This window comes from Limulus polyphemus, unplaced genomic scaffold, assembly GCF_000517525.1.
Source record: "Limulus polyphemus unplaced genomic scaffold, Limulus_polyphemus-2.1.2 Scaffold30, whole genome shotgun sequence".
Taxonomy (NCBI): Eukaryota; Metazoa; Arthropoda; class Merostomata; order Xiphosura; family Limulidae; genus Limulus; species Limulus polyphemus.
Genome location: NW_013665640.1, coordinates 544,445 through 571,901, shown reverse-complemented (window position 1 = coordinate 571,901; position 27,457 = coordinate 544,445). Strand labels below are relative to the sequence as shown.

Sequence of the window (27,457 nt, the reverse complement as noted above, 5' to 3'; positions counted from 1 at the left end):
TTTTTTTTTTTTTTTTTTCATGTATACACAAAATACACACACTAAAAGGCACATAATTCAGTTTGCCTTGCATGTAGTTTAACTTGGCCTAAATATGGAAATTACGCCATTTTGGCCTGCTAGAAAATTTATAAATAGAAAACCAATAGGTTAGCACCAGTGTAAAAATTGGTTTTCTGATCTGTTCATAAAGCTCTGTTTTTTGTGTTTTTTTTTACAGATGTGTATATCTATAAATTATATTTATTAGTATAAAATTGTTTTTGCTTCATGTTTTAAAAACATTTAGATATTTAAGTGCAAAAGTACATTGTCATTTTGTGTGACCACTGATAGCAGTATTTTCAACAGAATTCTAAACAATAATTTGTGTCATTTTTTAAGACTCATAATGCAGATGAATTTATATTTAAAATTATACACAGACTTTTCTCTACATTAAAATACTTCTATTTGCAAGCTTTTGGCTCTTTTACCAGAGCCTTCATCGGACAATGGTGTACTGAGCAATGAAAATTCATTTAACTGTGGAACAATGCTTTAAAATATGTATCTGAGCAACAATCATAACAATAACTGACGTCTGGTAGTAAAGTTATTAAACATATAGAATTATGATAAATACAGAAGATTAATAGATTGCTTCAATATAATAAACATAAGAAAAATAAAGGAATTTGCTTCAAATAATACATTGTAAAATTAAAGGTTTAATTTTACATTGAAACCACAACAAATATGTTTTATGTCTTTGACAAGTGGTGTCCATGCAGTATTGAGTAATTGTTGGCCATTGTTTTTATTAATATCCACTGGTGGTCCACTTTCTTCTGCTTGGATGGCAATAGCTTCTCTGATTTTTCTCCATTTGGTGTTTCCTCCTCTGTCTATTATTTTTGGACTGTTTAAGTATATTATATGGTCATTTTCCTGAATGTGAAAAGCTATAGCTGATGTTTATATAGCACAGTTCTTAATATCTATTTGTGTTCTTTATGTAATGGGTGTTGTGTTTCCACAGTGCATTGTTTATTACACTTACACTGAGTGCTATAAACCACGTTCTTTGTGAGAGGACTGGGAAGTAGGGATTTTACCTTCGTAAGATTGTTGTGTAGTATAGGAGGACTTAAGAAACCTACAGTGATTTTAAGTTTATTCATTATCCTACAAAGTTTTTTTACCTTGGCCTGGTATGTAAGGAAGAAATGCTTTTTTCCTTTTGTTTTGATTGTTAGGTTGTGGTTCATTAGTAGCTGAACAGGTGAACCATATAACATACATTGAATTGTTTTATTTGGATAACTGTTATTCCTGAAAACCTTCTCAAGATGTTTAATTTCTTTATCTAGGTAAAAAGAGGAGCATGTACACGTAGCTCTGGACTTTAGTGTTTTAATAATCCTGATTTGACAGTTATTCTATGGCAAGATTGAAAATGTAGATATTTATTTGTTTGAGTCTTCTTACAATAAATGGCACTGGTCCACACTAAACTTGTGTCTTTGAGAACCAGAACATCAAGGTATGGAAGAGTTTTACTGACTTCAAGTTCAATGGGAAATTTTATGCTGTCAAATTGGCTGTTCAAATAAGCATGAAAGGTTTTGAGTTCTTTCTCTCCGTGGTTCCATAAAATAAACATATCGTCAACATATCTTGCCCATGTACGAATATTTCTCCTACTACGGGTGATAAAGGCAAACTCATTGTAGTGCTGTCTAACGTACTGTAAAATTGGCCTTTCCAATGGAAGTACTTTGCATTAAGACAGATGTTCAGCAAGATCTTGATGTTTAGAATTTGATGTATGTTCTTGTTGGGAGTGAGATGTCATCATTTAATCACTTGTGTATTATTTTCATGGTATCTTGGTGAAAAGTGAAACTATGTTGGGGCTAGTCATATTATAATATTGTCTTTAGATGTGGTTATTGAATTTTTGTGAGTTTCTAATTGAATAAGCTGGATCTATTGTTAAGAGACTTTAGCACACTAGAAATAAATATGGCTGTTTTGTAAGTTGGTGAACCTAAGTAAGATACAATAGGTCACATGGGTACATTAAGTTTTTGTTTCTTTGACAAACCATAAAGCTGTGGGGAGACTGAATGGTGTACAGAGAATCTTTTGTACAGTTTCATGCTTATTTACATTTTATTTTTCATGTTCCAAAGTTCTTTATTTAGTCTTTTTTTCTGTATGTTGAGTTGAATCTGAAGATAGTCTTTGATAAATTGCATCCATTAACAATTCTTCTGTCATTTGCTCATGGTCACGTTGGTTTAAAAGAACTGTAGCAGTTCCTTTATTGCATGTAATATAACAGTGTCTCTATATTTCTTTAAATTACTCATTGCTTGATGCTTCTCTTTAGTTAGGTTGCTTTGAGGTTTAATTGTAAATGATTTTAGGGCTTTTCGAACTTGGAAGCACAATTCATTAGCAGTTGTGAGATTTAATATATTAACAGTTAAAAGGCTTTGCATGGCCAGGTGCTTAGGGCACTCAACTCGCAATCTACAGGTCACAGGTACAAATCCCCATTCCACCAAACATGCTCAACTTTTCAGCCATGGGGGCATTACAATATGATGGTCAATCCCATTATTCATTGGTAAAAGAGTAGCCCAACAGTTGGCAGTGGGTGGTGATGACTAGCTGCCTTCCCTTTAATCTTTCACTTGTAAATTAGAGACAGATAACCCTCATGTAGCTTTATGTGAAATTCAAACCAAACCAAAACTGATTTTAAAAAGGCTTCCATTAGGGCTTTTACAAATTATGCTTTTATTTTTTTGGATTTTTCTGTTTATATATTTATTGTGATTCTATTCTCTATGATAGAAACATATTTAAATTTTATTGGGGGTTGAGACAATTTAGCATGTGTTAAACACATAATTGCTGTCAAGTATAAATATATTAATGGAATCTAAACTGTTTTGCATTTGTAAAACTGTTATCAAACCTTAAAATATATATATATATAAATACAAAATAATTTATATTGCCAGTAGGAAAATGCAACATCAAAGGCAGAATAAAACTGAATCTCCCAATGCCTGTATTTTAAGGGCTAATATTTTGTTTTTTGTATAAATCAGTCAAGCTACTGTACTTCTATATTCAAGGTTTTAATTCCGTTGGACATTCTTTACTCTAATCATATTGATAAAATTATACAAATGTTTGTATAAAACTTACAATTTGGTCAGAAGCATTATTTCACTTTTTGCTTGGAGAGGCAAAGAGGGCTGACCTCACATGGTCACTAAACTCAGCTGGGGGTCCTAAGCTGAAGTATAACGTGCGTGTATGTCTCTAAAAATGTCTCAGAAATTTAGCGCCCTCCAAGCTTGGAGAAAATAGCCATCCCTGAATTTGATGTTTAAGGAGTTTTCTTGTATTTCCATTGCTGTGATTTATACACAACAACACTAGATCACATTTCCACATACTCATTGCTTGTAAAAATGCACATTATTTTGAAGAAAAAAAAATTTTTTTTTTCCATTTAAACAACACTATGTTAAGAAAACTCACTGTTACTCAATTTGCTTCAGAAACACTAGCAGAAATGCTGTTTATCTAATCATAATATTCATACCACATTGAAAACAATTTAGAAAAAAGTGAACATTTTATAAAAATGAATTTTTTCTGGAAAATACTGCATGAGAAAAATGTTCGATTATGCTCTTTAGTCTTATGCAATTCAGTGCATCAAAATGATTCAAGGTACATAAATTTTACTTATATAAACTGTAATGTTTTTATGCATTAAAAGTGGTACTATTTATTGAAAAAACAATAGCTTTTTTAAGAATTCCAGTTTCTCAGTACTAAATTTAGAATTTACATCAATAAAGATATAATCAAACCCTCGCGTACAGTTCTAGTGAAAGTCTTGTTCTTGTTATGAGTAGAGTACTTTTGTTTAAATTTGTGTTCTATTATAAGGAAATGGTTGTTGCATATACAACAGTTATTTTTCTAATTGTCTGAATCTTAAACCCCCAAAGTGTGAAATTTTTATGGATTTTTGTTTGTGGTGCCATTCAGTAGATGGCGGAAAAGTTTTGGTTACATACAAAGACACTGACATACATGCTATGTCTGTTATGGGAAGATGACTGAACCTTGAAAGAAGTGAGCTTCATTTCAGGATTTTTTCTGTAATTTTGGTGATTAGTTGGAACAGTTAAATACTCCTTAGTGCAAAGACTTAAAAAGAATAAAGATTTGTATATATTTTCTGAAAGTTTAATATGTTTATTTTTTTCACTTACAATCTTTGAGCTTTTGCTATATCAGCCTTGGATTTAGGAAAAATAAAGATATTGCTGCACTGCATTGATATTTAATCAGATTTTTTCTACCTCAAAAGAACTGAACATAATTTATAAGAAAATTACTCAATTTTTTGCTTAAGTAATAAATGTATTATTTTTGAAAGAATTATTGTTATTGCCCACCTAATAAATGGTAAACAAAAACAGTTACCTGCATCATAGTGTTCTAATTTGATATATAGTTTTTATACTGAGACCGTTTTGTGCATACTAGGATGCAGTGAACCAATGTTTATTTATCACTTTGTGCTGATATTAGTAGTAGTTACCTACGTTTTTTTACCAACCTTAATAAGTACAAAACTTGTTTACCATATTTTTTGATGGTTATTAGAAAAAAAAAATTATTACATAAATGCACACATTTGTTCATATCAACACATTTTATTTTTTTCTATTGTTTATCCTTGTTGATATTTAGAAAGAATAGACACTATTTTGTAAATAAACCTATGCAAGAGCTATCTATTGACCATGGTTGTTTTTTATTTTTTTGTTTAGGCTTACAGACAACAAACTATGTTTTGTAACTGTTGACTTGTATTATAACTGCTGGAACCAATTGGTTCTGTAATCAAGCTTTATATTTATTAGCACTAACTAAAATCTAGGGTTAATGACTTTAGAAATCTTGTAAACTGAAGGATCTTTGAAATCCAAAACGAGTACAAAATACCTAAAAAAATGTGTTTTATGTTATTAAGAAATTCGACTGATAAAATAAGAATTTTATACAAAACTATTAAATAAAATGGAATGAAATCTTTATATTTCTTTCACAGTTCTTGACCTTTATTGCTACGAAAGAAAGAAACTTGTATTTTTGCCACTAGTCATAATTTTAGTAGCTACAGGTAGTGTGAATGAATAGCATTTTATATTTGTACCACCATTCCTGATTTTAAAACCTATTTGCTTTCATGAATTGAAGAACACTTTTAATAATTAAACAAAAAATATCAACTAAAATTAGTACATAATAGAAAATTTAATGAGATAAATGTATCTTTTGATAGCCAACTTACCACTATCATGTTCAACTGTACAGACTCTAATACATGAAAAAACTTGCATCTGATATTAAATTGTTCAGATAACATAGGGACCATTTTTAAGTGTTATAAGAAGGAATTGGGTAACTTTTTTGTGCTTGGTTTTAGTTTTCTAATAGATAAAGATAATTTAATTTTATATTTAAAATTATTTTTACTTTAAAGATATTTTCTGGTTTATTGAAGAAAGTAACTTATTGTGTAACAGATAATCTATATTGTTGCAATAAAATATAACTAAATTTATAGTTTGTGTATGAGCAAAGAACTTTCTGTTCAACTCCAACTTATAACTGTTCTAACAGTGAATGTATTTTAACATTTGTAGTTGAAAGTTTCTTTCAGATTATACCCTTACCAGTGGAATTTCAAGGGTATTGTATGATAATCACACACATAGACTTATGTGGATGCTCAGCATCAAACTGTATATTTTTACAATCTTTAGGCATTGCCAGCTGTTTGTATCAATATATCTTTTGGTTTTCTGTACTTTTAATGGCAATCTTTTCTGTGTCCAAAAACCTTCTAAAGAGGTTAGAATATTAATTTATGTGAAAATGAATTATTTTCATTCAATCATCATTAATTACTAGAAACAAAATATTATGTAACCAGTTTTAAGTGTAGTTCAGATATGTTTATAATAAAATATGAAGTGTCTAGAATTAATGGTTGATAACATTTTCAACTTTAAAAGAAATTATCTATAACTACTTGAATAAATTAAACATATAAAAATACATAGCTATTAAAATATTATATACAAATACTTGTTAAAGTACACAGACCTGCAAATTTAAACTTCATAAAAATTGTTTTGGTTTGAATGATGGATTTTTCATAATTCAACTATGCAGATTTCGAAAATAATATATATTTTTTTTTTCTATTACGTAAGGATTTTTTTACAAATCGGGAAGAAAAAAAACTCTTACTTAGATCAAATTATTATTTCGTTTACTACGATGAACATTTTTTATTATGATGTTTGTTAACAAAAATACAAACAAACTGAAGTAAAGGGAAGAACATTGAAGTCAAATGAATATGCATCCTCATTCATCCTGATTTTTTTTTTGTGAAATCTACATCTTTTAGTCTCAAAACTACATGTTGTGGTCTTTCTTTTATGTATTGTATTATGACGTTTTGTGAAAAATCTGTACGTGATAGAGAAAACGGATATCATTTTCGGATTCAGCACACAGGAATTACTGTAGAACATGTAAAAATATCAAGACAGTGAAACCATTGCAGGCCTGTGGTATAGTTTTCAATATAATAGAATTATAAAATAATTTCATATGTTATTCAGGAATAAATTTAAGAATCATCAGTTTTAAGGGTTATTTTTTTATCATTTTATTTTTTAATGTTCATTGCATAGGAGAGAGTGAAAGACAGGAAACCCCATCATACCAAATAAAGTAGGTATAAGTCAAATTTCTGTTGGTTAAAATATTACATTTTCAAAATTATCAGCCATTTTAATTCATTCATTACCATTGCAATATTTTGAAAATGTTTGTGTATGTGAACTGAATGATTGTTCTAGACAAAAGAAAAAAAATTTCATGCCACAAAACTATGAAAGATAACAGAATATCTCCATTTTCCATATAAAATGCTTCAGAACTGAACATTCTTCTCTCTTTTTTTTTTAATATTTTGCATATATATTATCCTACCTAAATTAATGCTTGTGGAAGCAAATACTGTACAACCTATGTCTATAAAAGGAGCAGCATCTAAGATGTAAGACAATGAATGTTTTTCAATGATTATTGAGGACAAAACAGATGGCATTTTATCCAGAAGAAAATATTTTTTTATAAGTTTTACTCTCCTGTTTGTCTGTCTTGCCTGGATGAATAAACTTGCATGTAAATTACAGATAAGAAGACTAATAAATATTACAGTTAATCACAATATTGTTACTGTAATTCCTGTCTCACTAACCTAACCTACCCTACCCTCATCTTTCGTATATATTTCAATGTACAAGTTGTTCAGTGCTGCTTAATTGCTGCATTTAAAAAGAAAACAATTAAGCAGTATATCATGAACTGTTCATGTTACTGGAATTTCAAATGTTAAATGTGTAATATATCAGGTAATGTGGATAATCGGAAAAATGAGGCATTTCAAGAAATGATTAAAGCTTAAATTAATTCAATATTAAATAAACTAAAAATTTTAATTGCTGACAATGATTAACATAACTAAAAATAAACAAATCGTGAATCTTTGATATTTTTTTAAGGAATATTGTTGTTTTATATAATTGTGTTTCGTTTGCAAATCCCAACAGATTAGATAAAAAAAAATATAACCTGTAAGATTTATCCATCTTTAAATTTAGGTAAAAAGATGTATATATTATTTTGCTTTAAGTTAATGTCACTTCCTTTATGATTGTTCTTTTTTATGAATACATCATTCCAGTTATTTTAATCATGAAGCCAAGCAGTCCATTTTGAAATTTAGAAATCAGATGTATTATTCACATCTGTATTTGTTGCAATGAGTGCCTTTTTAACAAGAAAAAATTTAACACAAAAAATACAGTAAGCTGTCATAAAATGAAGCATTTAGAAATGTATATTAATCAATAAATATGCACCCCAAATGATCTTTTATTGATTTTATTGCATTTAAACAGAAATATGAATACTTTTCCAACTTGTTTATGTATCTTGACTTACGGACAACTAGTATTTAGAGGTATTTATTATATATATATACATGGGTCTTAAAAAATGTTTATTAAAGGTATTGCATACATGTACTACATTTGTTGTTTTTAATGAGAGACAAGAGTTTTATATACAAAAATCTTGAAATACTTGTATTGAGGTATTGAATGTGTACACATATATATACATATTTGTCAAAAAAAAGTAATATTTGAAATAAATTTTGTATTATTAGTGTAGTGAATATATTTTTACTGTTATTTTGTGAACATACACAGTGTCATTGACTAAAAAATTATCTTAGCTGTACATACAACAGTACTGTGATAATTATATTTTATTTCATAGAGTTACTATCAGTTTGTATGTATTGATATGTGCTAGTAATTTGTATTTTTTATCTTCCATTTAAATATACTTAGATTTCCTGAAGGTACAAATACTCAAAGAGATCACCAACACATCTTAATGTACAAGACTAGTGCCAAAGGTCCTGATCCTAGCCTTCACAAAGGACCTTGTGATGACCTCCTGTTGTAAGTAACTGTCTTTTTGTTTGGTATTGTTTCCAGTCCTTTCTGTACTAATTAGTGATGAAAAAGTATTCTTAATTGTCATAAAGTACAATTCTTGATTCTTTTAAGTATTACAATTGAAACTAAACTTTAACAGGATGTGGAAGAAACAAGATTCACAAATGTAGAAATGTGGTAACTTCCCTAATCCACATAATGATACCACATGTGCATAACCCTAAATTTCAAGCTAATTCTGAGCTATGGAAATTGTAATATAAAAGACTTGCCACCAGGTATAAAATTGAACGTGTATACACATACAACATATGAATGTTTAATTAACTTCTGTACATTTTCTTAAGCAATGCATTTAAAAATATATAATTGTTGTAACAGTCAAGTTTATAAGCTGTATATGAACAACAGAAAACTAAGCTAAATTTAATTTTATAGAAAAAATTGTAGTGGTTAAATGCTTTTTTACTGAATTGTCATGAACTGCAGAAGAGCTATCACTTTCTGTGTGGAATTGATGTTTCAACCATGTAATCAGTCCTTTTCAATATCTAAGTATTCTATCAAGTACACAGGAATTAGAACATTATTGCATCTGAATACATAAAGATCATGCATTCATTCAAATGATGAAAACAGGAATTGGGTTAGGTAATAATATAAACTTATATGATGTGGGAAAAATATGTATATTAATTACTCTTCCATAATGTTTTTTATTTAATTCATATGTTTTTGTTTACAGTTTCAACAACTGTCTTGAGATACTTCCAGCATTGTAAAAAAATAGTTTATGGATTAAATATGAAATATGGAAAGGGAAACATGCTCTAATATCTTAATATGCAGGATTGAAATGCCTTTATTTTCTCAGGTGTATATCTGGAACAGCATGCTATGTTCGTAGCTCTTAATTTTGAAATAAAATTTTCTGTTGTAATTGTAATATTTGGGAGTATATACATCTGTTGACATTTATAAGACATACATGTAAATTATAGAAATTTATATTGTGTTTAAACAAGTAAAGTAGTTGCTATTTGATAAAGTTAATCATGAAGTTTTAAGTTTTATTGCCATCTTTATTCTAACATCTTTTTTCTCTCACTATAATTACTACAATTTTTTTTCAGGAAAGATTATGTTCCTTTGAATGGACCAGATCCCAACAATCATAAAGGTCCAAATCCTGCTCTACAAAAAGGGCCCAATTAAACGGATTAGAAGCTGGAAGAACTTCAAAACCGCTAGATTGCCCAGTAATTAAAGATCTGTAACTTATGCATTGTGTGACATGAAATTGTTTGTGATTTTAATTCTTTATAAATATAACAAATTATTGTTGTTGTTGTTTTTCTTTTAATTTTTAGTATTGAATAATATTATTATTATACTGTACTTGTCTGCATTAATTTTATTATGAAGTCTGCCTATGTTAAAGTATTATTTAGTATATTTTTTTCTGCCAGTAATTTTTGTTTTATACTGGGTACCTCAGAATCCTATTTGCAGGAAAGTTATTCAAAAATGGAGAGTGATGATATATGGAAAACTAATTGTTAGTGGTGTGAAATGAGGTATTGTGGGCTTGTGGCCTATCCTGTGACAATATCATTCAGCTCATTCCAAGCCATGTGTTTTTCTGTGCTAATATAAAAAGTTAACACACTACCTTCAAAGTTTTTTGTTTTGAACATAAATGGAATTTTTTAAATGTCTAATACACTTTACACAGAAATTTCTATAGGTCAGTTTGAATAAACCAACTAAATAGAGAGCAAACTTTACAAAACATGAAGTTTATTTTTTTATTGTAATGTAACTCACAACATAAAAAGTTCAAGTTTTTCTCTGAAAATAAGTATTGCTCCATTTTATCCTTATATACAGGTATATAAATTGTTAGGGAAAAAAATAGAGATGCTGTCAAGATATTTTTAGGTGTTTTTTTTGTGTGTTTTGTATGATAGCCTAATTTCTAAAAAATATAGTGCTTAAATATTCACAGTTTGTTATAGTCCAATTTGATTGTTCATGAAATATTCTTGTTGTACAACAAATGATATATTTAAACGTTTTTAGTTAATTGTTTTTATTATTATGACTTAAACATGAAATATTATTAGGAACTTAAAAAAAAAGAATATCTTGTTGCCATGGTGTTTTTATACAATACTGTTGTAAGGTTTTATATTATACATCATAAATTAGTATTTTATCTGTTTTGGGGACATTTTCCTTAGTATGCATGTGCAAAATATAATGTAAATCTAATGTCATTTAATGTTATGTTTTATAACTATTTAATGTTATAAAAAATATTTTCATTCCTAAACATTAATGTTTGTTTCCTTGATTTAAGAAGCATGTTCCATAATATGCACAGAGTTTAATCCGATTTTAATAGTTTAGTTAGATGCATTTGTTTCTTGTACATCAGTATACAGAATATACAGGTTTTGCTTATATTAACTTATCATTACCAGAAGTTTATTTTTTCACAGCTTTTGCATACATATGAAAACTGTTTTCAGATTTTTATATTTAAATTTTGAAACTTCAAATATGTGTTTTGTAATCAGATGCTTTGTTGTATACACGTGTAGTGATATTTCAGTAGTCAGTAATTCTTAATAATGTTGAATTATTTTAGTATTTTGATAAGAATTGTATACTAGTTCAATATTTGTATCTTATCACAAGTTTTTTCATTTTTTAGGTTTATGTAATAAATATGACTATGGGGAAAAGAATTTAAAATTCATAAAGATATTTTTGATTTCAAGTAATCAAATTAACTTTTACGTAATTTTGTGTACGCTATTTTTTTGTATGCAATGTTTTAAAATAAACCTACTTAGATATATATGTCTCTTGTTATCATAAAATGTTGCTATGGCTGAAAAAGTTTTTTGTTAGAATGACTGAACTTTGTACAAAGAGGTAAAATTCTACAAAATAAGTAGCAGTATATTGCTAGCTTTTACACTTCCTACTGATCAAAAGCATTAACAGGAATTTTCTTCCAATTTTGGGATTTACAAATTCGCATGCAGAAACTATTATTTTCAGAAGGTAAAAAAAAGTTATTCATTGTTACACAATATACTTTTGTTGTTTTTTTTATAAAGTATACATTCTAATAGGAAACATTTTAAATAGTTTCAAGCAGTGATTTTTATATAAATTAAAAAACATATTTCTTTAGAAATTGCCATTGTTTTACAGTGTAACAAAATTCTAAGTAAGAACACTATAATTCAAAACATGTTCCTTTTTAAGTATTTAAAAATACACCTAATTACACGTACTGGTTAGCTTAACAGTTGTTTTAAAACTAGTGAAGGCTTTTTACAATTTACTAAAGCTAGTAAAAGTACAAACCTGCATATTTCAAGTTGTTTCTCTCAAAATATGTAAACAAAGTATAATTTAATATATGCTATAAACTGCTTTAGTTCAACATATTTCACTATTGTTGTTATTTAAAAACTATAAAAGATGTTACTTTCACAAATACTTGAACACATTTTCCAAACTGCAAACAAGTTTTTGATTTCAGCTTAAATATTAGAACTGTATAGAATGACAAACACTTTTTCACACACTGCATAATTACATTTTCATATCATTCAAAATAATACTTTTACCAGATTATTTAAAAGGCTTAAGCAAGTAACTATGGTAAAATACTCATCATGATCATCACATTGTGTCCAACTGAGTTTTATGTGTTAGACAACACTGTATGAACTGAGAAATATTACAATAAGCTTAGAGAAAAACCAAGTACAATTCGTGTAAACATTTTGAACAAATGTATGTTTAATGAAAGTTTAACTGAAAAGAATTCACTTTTAGATAATAAAGTTTTCTTTGAACATCGATTTTGATAGCTATTTCAGAGGTTTATACACAGTATGAGAATAAAAAAAATATTTTAAGTTTTAGTATTACAGTATGTTTAACATATTATGACCAAATATATAAATTTTCATATCTGGGCACATAAATTACACTTGTCTCAAAAAAACTTAATTAGCACTGTTGAAAGATTATTAAATACTCCAAAAAAATAAAAAAGTACTTTTGTATCATACGTGGCAAAAATGTGGCCATAGTTACTGGCATATGACCTATAACCACTTGAGTAGTGATGAAATAGAGATATGCCGTAGTTACTGGCATATGACCTATAACCACTTGAGTAGTGATGAAATAGAGATATGCAAACAGAAAAGAAATGGATAAACTAAATGACAAAGTGTGAATTATGTTTTGCTATACACACAGGCCCCAATTCAAGTAATAAATAATTCATCCTTCCTCATACTAGACATTGCTATGTCAGCATTTCAACACATGGACTAACAATTAGCTCGTATCACTGGACTCTGATATGGAAGTCTAAATAACCATTAAGAATTCACAGAATTAGTGAAGAGAGCTACACTACAATAAATATAATTCAGAGTCATTATTAGGTTTAATATTTCAAGTTATCAGTATATGAGTTATGGAATGAGTGTTATTCCTCAAGACATGGGAAGAAAAACTTGGATAAATGATAAAGAATAAATTGACACGTTCTAGTTTATTTTGTGCAACATTTCGAGTAGATGACCTTCATCAGGCAGTAAAGCCCGTGTTACAATGAAATTAGGCTCAGAAATAATCGTTAAAAAGTAAGATATGCAAAGTTTTTAATTACACACGTTTAACGTGGAGCACTGCAACAAAATTCTTGATACTGATAAATATATCGTTGAACTGATTATGTAAATATTAAAATTAGCAAGAATATGAAGAAGTAATTAAAAGAACTAAAATTGAATTCAGATATATATATATACACACAGGAAGATAATAACTATAAATTCGTAAAATAATAGCCTAGTAAAATAAAATGATAATTTGGGGAAGGAAAAGACATTCACATAGGTAAGGTTGGACAGGGAGATTTAACCAGGAGTAAAGTTCCAAACTCAATAAGAGTCAAGCTGACATGATTCATTCACTAGGTTAGTTCCTATTCCACTGAATGGGTTTTTCTTTGAGCATATAAAGGTTTGGGAAAGACTGGTTGATTTTGAGGTATTTATGTTAGCTGTGAAACATAACATGATCACTCCATAGTTGCAGTCATTGTATAATTATTCATTCTTCACTGTACCTACAGCCTATCCTTGGTTTCTTGATCTTTCATCAACCATATCGTGTATCTCTCTTGAACATAAGCAACTAGTTTTGTAAATCATCTAAAGCTACTTTTAAATAATTTAAAAATACTGTATAAATATCAGTCAAAAAAGTAAGACTTAATGCTTTAAATATTTTTCAAGGAGAGCAGTTTAACTTCAAATCGTATACGTTGTAGTGTACAAGCCCCAAACTTGAAAAGTTAAAGAATCCGTGAAAACGTCAGAAAAAGTGCTTCAAGAAAATAACTATGGGAAATATTGACTTTTAAACAAATAAAGAAAACCAATACAATAGTAAAACCACACACTTTTATATTTATATATATATATACCATTGTAAGTAATATCCAATGAACAATGCTTTCTTAAGAAGGTTATCAAAAACATTGTTAATGATACATAATGAGGAGTATTCAAAATAGTAAGTTTTTATTTTAAAGTAAGGGTTGTAACTTACTACTAAAATGCTAAACGTTGCAAAAATGAATCAAGCTAGTGATGGATTATATCTACTAATATTTTCTTATCCTCCTTTAAAAAAACATTTAATTTCCATATTTTATCAACAGTATTTTTTTACTTCAATTGTTAATACAAATATTTAGGAAAGAGTTCCTGCAGTATAGTAAGAAAAATTATAAGCCTAATCTATCAAATAACAGACGAGTCATAAAATTTCTAAAACATAATCAGTGAAGTATCCTTCCTATCTGGTAAAGAAATAGTGCATAATTTTAGATAAGTAGATCCTACTGACATATTAGGTGTTGTTTTTTTAATTACTACTCAATCTAGTGAAAGTTAGAACATTTACTGATGACACTAAAACCCTGGTATTTTAACTGATGATCTTTATTTCTTTTTTTGTTAAGGGAATGACGGAAGAAAACTTAAAATGTGATTCACTTTGATAAAAGAAATAGTATCCTCTTAGACCTACAATGTGGCTTCTGGTTCCTTTAGTTAAATCTTAATAGTTTTTGGATTGAGCTGTAACTTTTAATTTTTAGGAAAGTGTAAGCCTGTATAAAACATATAGCTAATTTTGAAAGCAAGTACTTTAGATAGCCAGTTTTAGCACGTGCTTTTATTCTCATAATCTCTGTTGGTATGACTCTGATTGTACATTTTTATGTTATTTGAAAGTTTCTGATGCTCGACAAATGTATATTATTTTACAACTCTCTTAAATTTAGAGTCTAATAAAAAAACTATGATCAGAAAGATAGTAGCAGTATAGGCAGCCCAGTTTCAGATAACCTGTTCATAATTAATATAATAACCAAAGTTACAGAAACTACCTTATACCCTCCTGTTAATTATTTTAGGTATTTGAATGTTACTTCATCAAGTCTAATTTATGTTCTAATAATGATGAAGCATTTCAGTTTTAATTAACAACAATAACATACATTCATCTGAATTTACAAATGTTTTATTCATAAATCTGAAAATTAACAAATTCTGTAGCCTCAATACACAGCATTAGCTGGAATAAAACAAATGCTAAAAGAATATTATCATTTAAAGAGCTGGGCATAAAAAATATCATCTTCCAGTATAAACATACATCATTTATCAAAAAACCATAGCAAAAACTTTGTTTGTTATAAAATATATTACATTTATCAAATGATTTTCTTGAAGTTTGCAGTAGATTTTCTAATAGGAACATAGAGCTCCACCCTTGTGTGCTTTTTAGTATATAAGCAAAATTTCTCATTATATATGCTTTGGGGTAAAACAACTGCGTAAAATAGCAGCTTCAATCATCCAAACCTATATATCTAGTTTTAGTAAGTACTCTGAAGCCCAAGTAACCTTTGAAGGTGGTGTGCACATGTTAAGTTCTATAATATGACCTTGCCTTATGTACTGTACATGTGTAAATATATCTATACATATCTGACAAATTCTTTAACTTGATCATGAAACATTCCAATATTTAGCCATAATAAGATAATCATTGTGCAGTAAGTCAGAAGCATCCAATATATATATATATAATTTCTTTATGCGTGTTTAGGAAAACACTCTGTGAACCTTGATACACAGTTCTTTTCTAATGAGACATCTTTACTGGTTGTTGCAGTCACAGTTTTTCACGTCGGTGTTTGATCAAATATGTATTTTTGCATGAGGGAAGGAAATTCATTACTTTCAGTGGCCAAAAAAGTTCATTCTAAGCAATAAAATAGCCAAGAGAGTGATAATGAAACACTACCAAGACACAAGGTGTAACATTCACAAGCTTTAATATAGAAAACAACTACAACAAATTATACGCATAAATCAAACACTTTTCAAGTATATGTGGAACTTCCACAATTTACATCACAAAGTGTAACTGGACGACAAAAGTTCAATATTTGATATTAAGACACAGCATAATAAATTTATTTATATATTTCAATACTTAAGTTTTTTCTTCATTCACACTTGATTATTGCTGTATATAAAATTGTTGTATGACAGGATAAAGAATGAAGCCTGGTGAATTCTGTTTCCAAGAGCAAAGCGTTTATAATTTGAAAATACCAATTTCAATGAACTTATGCACGTATGCAATATAAAAAAAACAACTGAAAAATTGAAGTATTTCTATGTAAGACAGTAACTTCAAGAGCTAACTACAGAATGTATTTAGTAAATAAACTTGATCTTCCTGCACACTTATCATCAGTATGCTGATTACATGGACGAGGCACACTGGAAATGACTAAAATATATTTCTAGATCAAGTTTATTTACTGCTTACACTGTAACTATATGCTGCTAATAAAATCTGCCTTGTCAAAATTTACATAATTAATTCAAATTAAAAGATATTATTACAGTGTGTGAAATTTATGTATTATTAATTTTCTTTCAACACTATTTCACCATTCCCTAATTAGCAGCAAAAGACTACTACAATTACATAATAGAAGAACTGGGTTATAGAACTGTGTCAAATAATCAAACATTGAACATAACCATGAAATCAACATGGAAAACCACAAGTTTATACATTTTCCAATGTTTGGGATTCCTATCGTCTTTTAACATAATGAAAGTTTAAGATAAAATTCATGGACATGATTATTTTCAATGTAATTATACCAGTAAGTTGGAAAATTTATTGGACTGTAAATGCCTGTTGAATGAAGAAAAATGTTGTTCCCTTTTCATTTAAACTTTACAATTTAAAATAGCCTTTATCTCAACCACCATTGTTAATCCATACTATCCAAATGCATAGAACACTTTGAAACTTTGAATTTTGTTGCTATCCCTATTAGATGATATACTAAATTCTGTAATTTCTTCCCTTTAAAATTTCTTACTTTCTCAGTTTTAAATGGGAACTATATTTTTTGATTCTTTCATGTTTTGGAATGATGTGTACTCTTACCTGAAATTTACAAAAATACTCATGAGAAATACTTTATAACAACAGATGTTGTTGTCTGTGTTTCTTGTGGTATATAAATATTAACATACTAATTACATTTTTATATTAATTACCATAAGTATTAGGATGAAAGTTTCAACTAACAGTTGATGGTGAGGTACTCCAACAATATAGCCAATTTATTATAACCAGTACCTCACCATCAACTATTAGTTGAAACTTTCATCTTAATACTTGTGGTAAATGTAATTAGTACAGTACAGTAATGTCACACCTGAATGTACATTTGGTTGGAAATGATTTATTGTAGCAATATAGCCAATTTATTATAATCAATAAATCATTTCTAACCAAATGTACATTAAGGTGTGACATTACTGTACTCAGAGTGTTAAAGGTTTTTAATCTTATAATGATTCTCATTAACATAATAAAAAAAGTGATGTGAAACTAAGATATTTCCTGAAGTTAGTGCAATTTTTTTTTTTTCAAAAAGGAAACTGCAGGTAAAATTACTTAAATTTCTTTAACCTAGATTTATCTATAAAGTTTCACACTTTCCTTGATATTCTACACTCATATATACATATAGATTAAAAAACTTGTTAAATTACCTGTTGGCAGTAGAAGACAAACCTATAATCAATTCACTTAGTTATTTGTTTACAATATTATATTTAACTTTCTTCTATATTAAAAGTTTTTGATACATTACTGTGTGTTCAGGTGTCATCTTTCCACATGTAGACAGTCTGATAAAGGTTGTTACTTTCTGGATTTAATTAATATTTTTTGAAAGAGTTTTAAAATAGTATTGGGGACCTTTTCAAAATGTTTCACTTTTAGATTATATTTTCAGTGACTTCATCCAACGTTCTGCAAACCTTATAAATTCTAAATGTTTATAAATACCTTTTAATAATAATAGTAAAAAGAGACCAGCAAGTTTTGATTTTAATTTTAGATATTTTTGTCAAATACTTTAAAACAAAGATGCATTTTTCTTTTAATAGTACCACAAAACTGCTATTAAACAAGACAAACTTTAGACCAACTGCTCTTTCATATTTGTACTTTATGAAGATCCTTGGGGAAATGTACAAGTTTGTGGTTCAGAAAATAGCAATTAGAGAAGAGTCCAACAATAAAATCTATATGTATACTATTCTAATAGCAGCGATAGTAACCTACTCACCCAGTAATCATTAGTTTCCCCATGCAGTTTCCTTGGGGAAATGTACAAGTTTGTGGTTCAGAAAATAGCAATTAGAGAAGAGTCCAACAATAAAATCTATATGTATACTATTCTAATAGCAGCGATAGTAACCTACTCACCCAGTAACTGCTGCATATAAACAATAAATCACAATACAGGATACTATAAAATTATTTCTTATTGTGTAAAGTTAACATAATTTGTTGTAAATACACAGTAGACCCTTCAACAATACGAAATGGTTCACAGGCACATTTTCAACTTATTATTAAACGTATACTAGGGCATAATATTCATCTACCTCTAAACAATAATTCCACCACTTTAGTGCTACTAATCAAACAGTTTTACATGATTCTCCATCTCCATTTTTATATATATGTGCTACAAAATAGGCAATGGTCAGGAAAATCAATGCAAAATTGTTGTAGAGAGCAAAAAATGTCATCAACTTAATATCCATTTCATAGTGATACTACTTAAACACCTTTAAACAAAAATGTTTTTAAGAAAAGATTTACAGAATTACTGTAACACTTTTATTACTTTTTTTTGAAACATTTTAACTTTTCCTTCTCTTATTGGGGAAAAAATACTAACAATACTTTTATTTACTGCTTCAATATGGCTAACAGCTCTCTTGATAATGCAATCTAGTTGCTGAATCAACATTAAATAGCTCAATTATTGTGACGAACAATCTAAAAACAAACTGATGCATTGAGCCATTTTTGTCAACTATAATTTTCAATTAATTGTTTCTATTAAATGCAATGAGAGGTATTGTTTTTGATAGACAAATAAATTCATATAACAATAATGAAAAATATTGAGTTATATCAATCTTAATAACACATGATGAAAGAGAAGTTTTAAGACACATCTAACTATATTTAGTTTCTGAAAATGTACATTGAGTTATCATGGTAAATTTGATTCATAAAATTAAATGATAAAAAAAAGAGCAAACTTGACAGTTTCTAGTCAAAATCTTGCACTGAAAATGGCCCCTGATGAATGTGATTTTGTCATGACAGTGATTTTGTTTTTGTGAATAAAAAGTATGCAAGAACTCACCACAAAAAATTTAAAAGTACATATTTTGTATAGAAAAGCATAACACCCAGATGTATAACAGCTTTACATAAACATCATTAGATCCACCTCTACAATGTGTGTGTATGCGTAAAAACACTACAGTAGGTACTGCTAAATTTCATTCTGTAATACATGAGGTTATCATGATACGAAGTAAGAGAAAACTGCAAACAAAATATTACAAATTTACAAGTACACAAACATACACAAAAAACAAAAAAAACTTTCTCAAAAGGCATCATTGATATAACAGTCACAAACACTTTTTTCCAGTTTGGTTAACTTCTTCATCTGGGATATTACTAGTCTAACAGTTGCAAACTTTGCAGCATCTCCTAATACTCAAGCATTGAGGTAAATTTGTTTTATTTTCACACCATAAATATCACAACTGCCAGGACTTTTTTTGTACAGTGACAAACTAAGTAACAACAAACCCAAAGATTCACCTCAGTGATATTAGTAATAATGCTATCAACATGTATAAAAGTCAATTTCAAGCTGGAAAAAACAAAGATACTAAATGAAACATGCAGTCTTCACATTTTAAACACATGAAACCATGTTGGAAGATTAACTATAAAAAAAAGTATTTGCAAAACAATGAAAATTATGTTTGTAACATAGCTGGTAATACTTACTAAAAGGGAAAAAAAAGGAACTGCTTTATAATAGCTAAACTGGGTGATTCTGACAGTTGAACTTATTTAGAATATTCTTCCTTTTCTTGTACATGTAGCAGTTGTATTCTTGAAAATTCACACTGTAATCAGCTTTTAGCCTTAAAGCATGATTTTAGAAGACACCACGGGCAAAATCTTGAATTACTTGAAGTACTTTCTCACTGAAACCAGCAATGTCTAGCATACCCGGTTCATCAGGAGGGGCAAGAGAAAACTCCCCGCTTGAAAATGCACAAACAATAAACCTACAAAAAATATTATAAGTAAAATCTTATGAAATGATACTGAATTTAATGTTAAATAAACCATTCAAAATTTCATACTTTTAACTGTAGTAAATTAATCTCAAAATGTAATGTAGCCTCTCTCTCTCTTTTGTATTTATTAGATATCAATAAAAGGAATTACACCACAATAACGAGAAAGACTCAAACATTTGGGTAAAATTACAATCCTTACTAATTATTTTTAAATATTTTGATAATTACGAAGCTTTTCTGTTATTACAAAAAAAAAGAGAAAAAGTAAGTTATAAGTCTACCAATTCAAACTGAATGTGTTTGATAATCAAGGGGAAGAAATTTGTCTAAATACAGCTCATAGTAAATTCCAAAATACAGTGAAAAGAATCTTGTATATTTCCAAATTGTTAAAATTGTAAAATTCATCACATTTTTTAATTTTCTTAAGTTCGAATTAAAGGATGAAAAATTTGCATATTTAAAACTTGCAATGACTGAAATCTAAAATATATGTACAACTTTGCCATTAATAATTTTTATTTAGATACAACTGATATTATGGAGAACATAATGATAGGAGGAAATGTGATTTTTTAATGATGTAGATAATGTGAATATTTATATGTTAAGTAATAAAAATAAATCTCTTTGCCCAAAGTTCAAGTTATTACTTTTTTACAAGTTTTATTTACATTTCATTAATTTTTTTTCATCATCAAGATTGCTCAAAACTTCCTTCAGAAATTTTATCACATTACAATATATATATATATATATATATGTATATATATAGATAGATAGATAGATTAGTTAAATTTTTGACATTTTTAAAATAAAAAAAAAATAATAAAATAAAAATAAAAAATCTGTCAGTTCTCACTTTTCTATTATTGCCTACTTGAAAGCAAAAAAAAAAACACTGCACATTGATAATGGAAGTACTGCATACAAGGGTAAAAAAAAACTTTAAAAAAGACAGCCAGCTTTAACAATAATAGATCGCTATGTAATAGTTTGCACCAAATAAAATTCTTAAACTGTTTAGCTACTCACGTGTAGTATTATATTTTACAAATGTCAGCTTCACAGTGATATTCCTTCAATCCCAAAATAGCACTCACCTTGCCTGTGGCAATTTTAAGTTCAATCTGTACTCTTTGAACGCATCAGCAGGATGAACATCTCCTGATTGGATCTGATTTGCAGTACAAACCAAAATCACATCAAATGTTTTTTTCTTCTCTTGTGCCCACTGTAGAGGAGCTGCTACATTGACAGGACCCATTGGAGTCTAACAAATAATAGGTAATAAAAATAATACCTTTGAAACTGATTATAAGAACATAGCATCACTAACCAAACTATGAAAACTTGCAAATTAACATGGAACTATTCATTTTAGGTTTGTTTGTTTTTTAAAGTGAAGGTATGAAGATTAAGATTCATTTTGTTTCTAGCAAACTTTCAATAAATGACATCTTGCACAAATAAAATATATTTCAACCAAAGAAAATAATTTGTTAAAAAATCACTGGCACAATAATTTACATCTAACTTCCCTTAATTTCATGACAACTAACCAGAATCACTTACAAAATGGCATTATGAGAAATTTGTAAATCTTGAAATAAGTTTACACACATAAAAAAGACATATACTGATGTGCCATTAAATTAATAAATGGTAACTGTAGAATTAAAAAACAAGAATCAAGCCTACAGTTAATTTTGGGCAAAACCAATTTTTGAAATAATGACTAATATTTTCCTTTCTTCATTTTACTATAAATTCAAGCATGGTTATGTGTAAACAGTAATATATATTTTATAATGTGAATTTGTAGATGCTAATATTTTTAACATTTCCACAGTTTTCAGTAGTACAAAAGTAGCTAAAATCTGGTGTAAAAATTTAACATTTTCATTTTTTTACTTTAGAAACATAGATTAGTATATTTCTGTGTGTCATATATTTTCTTTACTACTACCTTTTACTAAGAAAGTATCAAAAATAACAAAACATGTGGAAAACAACAAGGGCCCCTGGAGTAATGAAATGTTATACAAAGACTTGGAAAATGAAAATAAGACATTGAAAAATATCAACAGAACTTCATTATATATAAGAAATACAATTATTTTTTTAATTTTACCCAACAAAACATTGATAATACACATTTGTATCATGGCACACACACACACCCAAATTCGTCATTTAATAAAATTAGGTTGCCAAAAAAGGTCATTCACTAAAATTTGAGGATTCAGATTTGAAAAGAAATACAAGGAAAATTTTTTTAATTTTATTAAATGGTGTGACATATGTTTAACCAAATGCAAAATTATTCTTTGATAATAATAAACGTCACATTGCATTGTTATTTACCATACTTTTAAACATTTGCTTTAACAGTTGGTGTAACAAATTTCTTTACTGAATGCAAGATTATTCAGTAAAATGAAATTTCATGTTGAATTGTTATTTATTATTGCACTGTATTTTATGTAATCTGTAGTTAAAAATTTATCATATAACTCTTTTATTACTTGCAATTAAGGATTTTGAAAATCCAGCTAAAATAAAAAAGCAAGCATTAACTTTTACTAAATAATAATGAGTGTTTTACTGAATGCAAAAGCATTCAGTAAAAAACAAACTTCGTACTCCCTTGTAATTTATCACTTTGAAGTTTTTGTTACATAGCCTGCAACTCTGATTATAATGACTGGCTTTTTAGTGCTAGTACATGGATTTGAAATTTCATAAGAATCAGGAAACAAGTTCTAAATTTTACTTGATCATGATTCATTTATCAAATCAAATACAATATTATTCAGAAAAATATTTTGCAGTTATTAACTATGTTGCCTTCTATATTACTTAGTCCTTCCTGACCTATTAGTGTTTTGGACTACTTGTTAATTACAGTTTGCAAACAAGGCATCACTACCATTATTGGCCCAAATGTTATCTTAAATAGATGGGTGAAAGTTAAAAAGTCATCTAGGTGACTGTACGTACTAGGCTTCAAGATTGGTATTAGTATATTTAATATTGTAAAGTAAAAAAGATAAATAAATTGAAAATGTAATACAGCTCAGATTTAGAGTAATGAGACCCGGATATTTACTTTCACCAGTTTGTAAATTTATGAGATTGTAATAATGAGTTTAAATTTTTCTAGTGATTGCCACAATTTTGTTTTTGTGAGTTTCAAATAGACAATTTTTAAACAATTTTTTTGTTTTTCATTTAGTAATTTCTTTTTTCCATTTCATAAAAACTGTAATTTGCATCTGCAAAATCATATAATGCTTGTGAAAACAAAACCTAAACTGTTCATGCTGTGTATTAACCAAACAACACAAAAGTGATAAAGATAACACAATTCTGCAACAAAATATAGTTATGGTTAATTGCAATTTTAAATATGCAAAATGCACAAATTATTACTTCTCTTAATCTTCTGAAAAAATCATTGTGAGTCATCTTGTTATTAATCTCTATGTCTTTGAGTCCATCTTTAGAGAAAGCAAGGGCTGTTACTTTCCCACTTTCAGCTCGAGACAATGCCATCAAAATAAGACATGCAGCATCAGCAGGTGACACGTATCGACACCCTAAAGTTTTTTTCCCATGGACCATAGAGTTTCTTACATCAACAGCCACCAGATAACGTTTACCCGTTGAAGGAACCATCTGGAAGACAAGAAAGATAATATACCTCAATAATTGTGAATCAAATCAGCAAAATTCACCAAGTTTCAACAATAAAAAACAAGATTACAGGTTTGCATGACAGCACTGCTGCTTCTGTCAATAAAATATTTTGGAAAATATTTTATATCAATAATCTAAAAAATCATGCATGAATATGAAATCATCAAGCACAAATTAACTCTACTCATGTTAGGGTGTACTTTATTAAACTTGTATTTCAATGCAAAATCTCATATCAATACAGATATATATATATATATATATAGTCTTTGTAATATGTTTTGGTTATCAGAGTAAGAATTCATGGCTGAGTTGTATAACAGAAATATTTAAATGTAAAAGCCATCTTTAATTTTACATCTTAATCAACATTTTAATGAAGAATATTTTGTTTCCTGCACTAAACAGGTAAATATGTTTAAAAAACAAATCAGCTACCTAAGCCACCACAGAAAACAAAAGTACAAAGTAATTTATATGACATTAATTCCAAAATACATTTTGATGAACCTGTCACTTAAAAGGTCCATTCAGGAGGGAAAAAATTTTCAACTACCAAATACGTAAATGAGGATCAATGGACAAGATCTTACAGTGGATAGTTTAGGTGTGTAATTTTCCATAGAGAGTTCTATACCAAAACAGATAGTAGCTGTGCTATACAAAGCTTGAAAACTGATACTGAAAAGAAGTTATTGGTTGGAAATGCAACAGGAAAACCACCAATAAAACGTGACATCGTGAGTTTTGGAGTTTGAGAAAAACTTGTTATAGAAGATTTACAGGATGAAAGATGAAAAAAACAAGTATATAAAATTTAGACCAGTTTAGTGATATAGCATCTATCGCCTTGCTCTAACATCCAAAACTCCATATCTGTTTATATAGGTGACAACAGTAGTACTGTCCCCACAGAAAGTATGGGCATAAGGTATGGCACATGGCCTACAGCCCTGTGAAAGAGATATAAGACAGAACTAGAAACAAAACTAAAAGCTCAAGCTGCAATTGTCTAGAACAACCCCACACATTCTCGGTGTGGCATCCAGAAATGGGTGCAACTGAGAAAAGGGAACTAAGGCCTGACCTCCAGTAGTGATGTAGTTTCAACCTAGCTAACAATATACGTTGACAACAATGAACATATAAAGAGAATAAGCTGACTGAGGAGGTTCCTCAAGATGATACACTAACCCCTGAGCTCCCATTTTAGATGCTGTGTCTCAGATGTAACCATGAGGTAAAACCTATTTGAGAGTAGTGAATATATACAAGGCAAGTAGTGATACGAATCTAGAAAAACAGAATGTATCAAAACTGCCAATGCTCTCATAGTTCAGAAGAAAACAAAGACAGGGCTAATTCCCAACAGATGTGATTCCAACTTCTTTCCTCATCATCCTGAGAAATAGCAAATGACAGTGTGTGTCATCTACTTAATTTTCCTAAAATCTGTTGTATATTAAAATTTCAGATAACTCATTGAAAAATAAATATACTGTAATTATTCATAAAAACTACACAAACTGAAAGATTTTATTGTAATCATAAACTATTCAGAATGATTTCTGAAATAAATAGTGTAAAAAGTTTATTTTTTAATAATTACTCCAGGGGGAGGGGTTCTGAAAAGTACCTGCAATGTCCTGTGGTTTGCCAATTATAAGTTTAGATAGATAATTTTCAGTACAAAATAATACTGGAATCCCTTAATAAGCTCATAAAAACCACAATTATACTATATTTTATGATTAATTAATCATTATTGAAAATAATTAGGAACAAAAACAGAATGTGTTAAGCTCCATATTACACTTTAAAATTAAATTTTACATTTTTATGATTAAAATGAGTTTCAAACAGGAAACACTGATAGCCTTTTCTTGATGAGTGACAAAGTTCTTGACACAAGGCAAAGTATGCATCAACTTACCCATAATTCTCCACTCCTGAGTTAATGCACTTGTTTCAGGAGAACTTCATAAGCTTTGCTTTCCTGCCATAATTCAAATTTCTTAGTTGCAGTTGCAATGGTAACCACTAATCACCCCCCCCCCCCCTAACTGAAAGTTGTGGTCAATCAGAATGGAAATAAAATCCAGGCCCATAAAAATTCATAAAACTGGATTTAAGAGAGAATAAGTGGAGTAAACCAGCATTATATAAAGATTGAACTTAAAGACACTCTGAATGAAGGTATTCTTCTCAGCAAGGTAGCATTCCACTCTTTGAATCATAAAAAAAAAAGGTGTTGGTTGGATGGTAATGTGTTCACCTGTGAAACTAATGATGGAAATACAGGTGGTAGAATAAAAACAGGTAAGAAGAATATTATGTCCTGCATCTGTAGGGGATGATTCCCACGAGAACATTCCAGTCGAAAAACTGAGTGGATTTAATTGCAAATTTATTTTCCTCACCAAGACATGAATATTGATGAAAAGAGATAATGTACAGACTGAATCTATTATTTGATTTGCTACTTCTACTGCAACATAATTTACAGTTAATCAATACTACTTGGAAGAACTTTGAAAATAAATAAATAACCAATTAGGCCACTGAACAATGACAGATAATTAATGTGACAGTATGTTATCCAAACACCTAAGATATTTTAGGTTATTAGTAGCAAGTAAAGGACATCTAAATAAATTACTATGAGTGGATACACTCCTGGGAATTTTGTCCTCCCCATCTACATCTGACAAGACCAGTGATTCACATAACTGGCCAAATCAGTTAGCATCCAGTAAGAACCTAAGCCATTTGAGGATGAAGCTCACCAACTCAAGGACAGCACAAAGGGAACACCAAACGAAAAATTATACTTAGATGTTCCCACCCTGGTTGGAGCTACAAGACATTTACTGAGAAGAGACTTCCAGCCACAGGTATCTGTAATGCAACAAAAGGAATATACTGAGGCATCATTAACCATTAGATGGCATCTTCCGCTCACTTTCAGAGGGCATCACCCACTGATGAAGATACTAGTGCAGATGGTGGAATTATATATAAATAAAATGCATTTATTTAAATAGCTTGCAAAAGTTCTGACAGGACATATTTAGGTAAGAACAGAATCTCCAGAGAGAGATGGACAGATTAGCCTGTGAATTTAAAATACATAAAAGTTGTTTTGGTTTTAATAACAGATTTTCCATAATTCAGCCAAGCAGATCCTGAAAATAATATATATTTTTTTCTATCACTTAAGGAATTTTTACAAATTGGGAAGAATAAAAAAACTCTTACTTAGAT

The 27,457-nt window shown here is 28.8% G+C and overlaps 2 protein-coding genes across 5 annotated transcripts in view; one reads left to right on the top strand and one right to left on the bottom strand.

Annotated features, from left to right (window-relative positions):
• Window positions 1–11,368, top strand: part of LOC106459851 — a 39,936-nt gene extending 28,568 nt beyond the window's left edge. For all 3 annotated transcript variants that reach the window (XM_022386587.1, XM_022386593.1, XM_013919525.2), the window contains exons 7-9: window positions 6,798–6,837; window positions 8,529–8,642; window positions 9,773–11,368. In XM_022386587.1, coding sequence (XP_022242295.1) covers window positions 6,798–6,837; window positions 8,529–8,642; window positions 9,773–9,854 — 236 coding nt within the window. In that variant the 3' untranslated portion in view covers window positions 9,855–11,368. The remainder of the gene's footprint in view (window positions 1–6,797; window positions 6,838–8,528; window positions 8,643–9,772) is intronic.
• A 6,169-nt stretch (window positions 11,369–17,537) lies between these two features.
• The window catches only part of LOC106459844 (60 kDa SS-A/Ro ribonucleoprotein-like), a 34,339-nt gene continuing 24,419 nt past the window's right edge, over window positions 17,538–27,457 (bottom strand). The window contains exons 5-8 of one of the 2 annotated variants that reach the window (XR_002610656.1): window positions 23,927–24,172; window positions 21,595–21,764; window positions 18,562–20,476; window positions 17,538–18,421 (exon numbers count right to left, since the gene is read on the bottom strand). Coding sequence is in view for 1 of the 2 variants with exons in the window: in XM_013919512.2 (XP_013774966.1) it covers window positions 20,344–20,476; window positions 21,595–21,764; window positions 23,927–24,172 (549 nt within the window). In the remaining variant the exon portion in view is untranslated. Of the gene's footprint in view, window positions 20,477–21,594; window positions 21,765–23,926; window positions 24,173–27,457 lie in introns of both variants that reach the window. The other variant, XM_013919512.2, reaches the window with a different exon arrangement.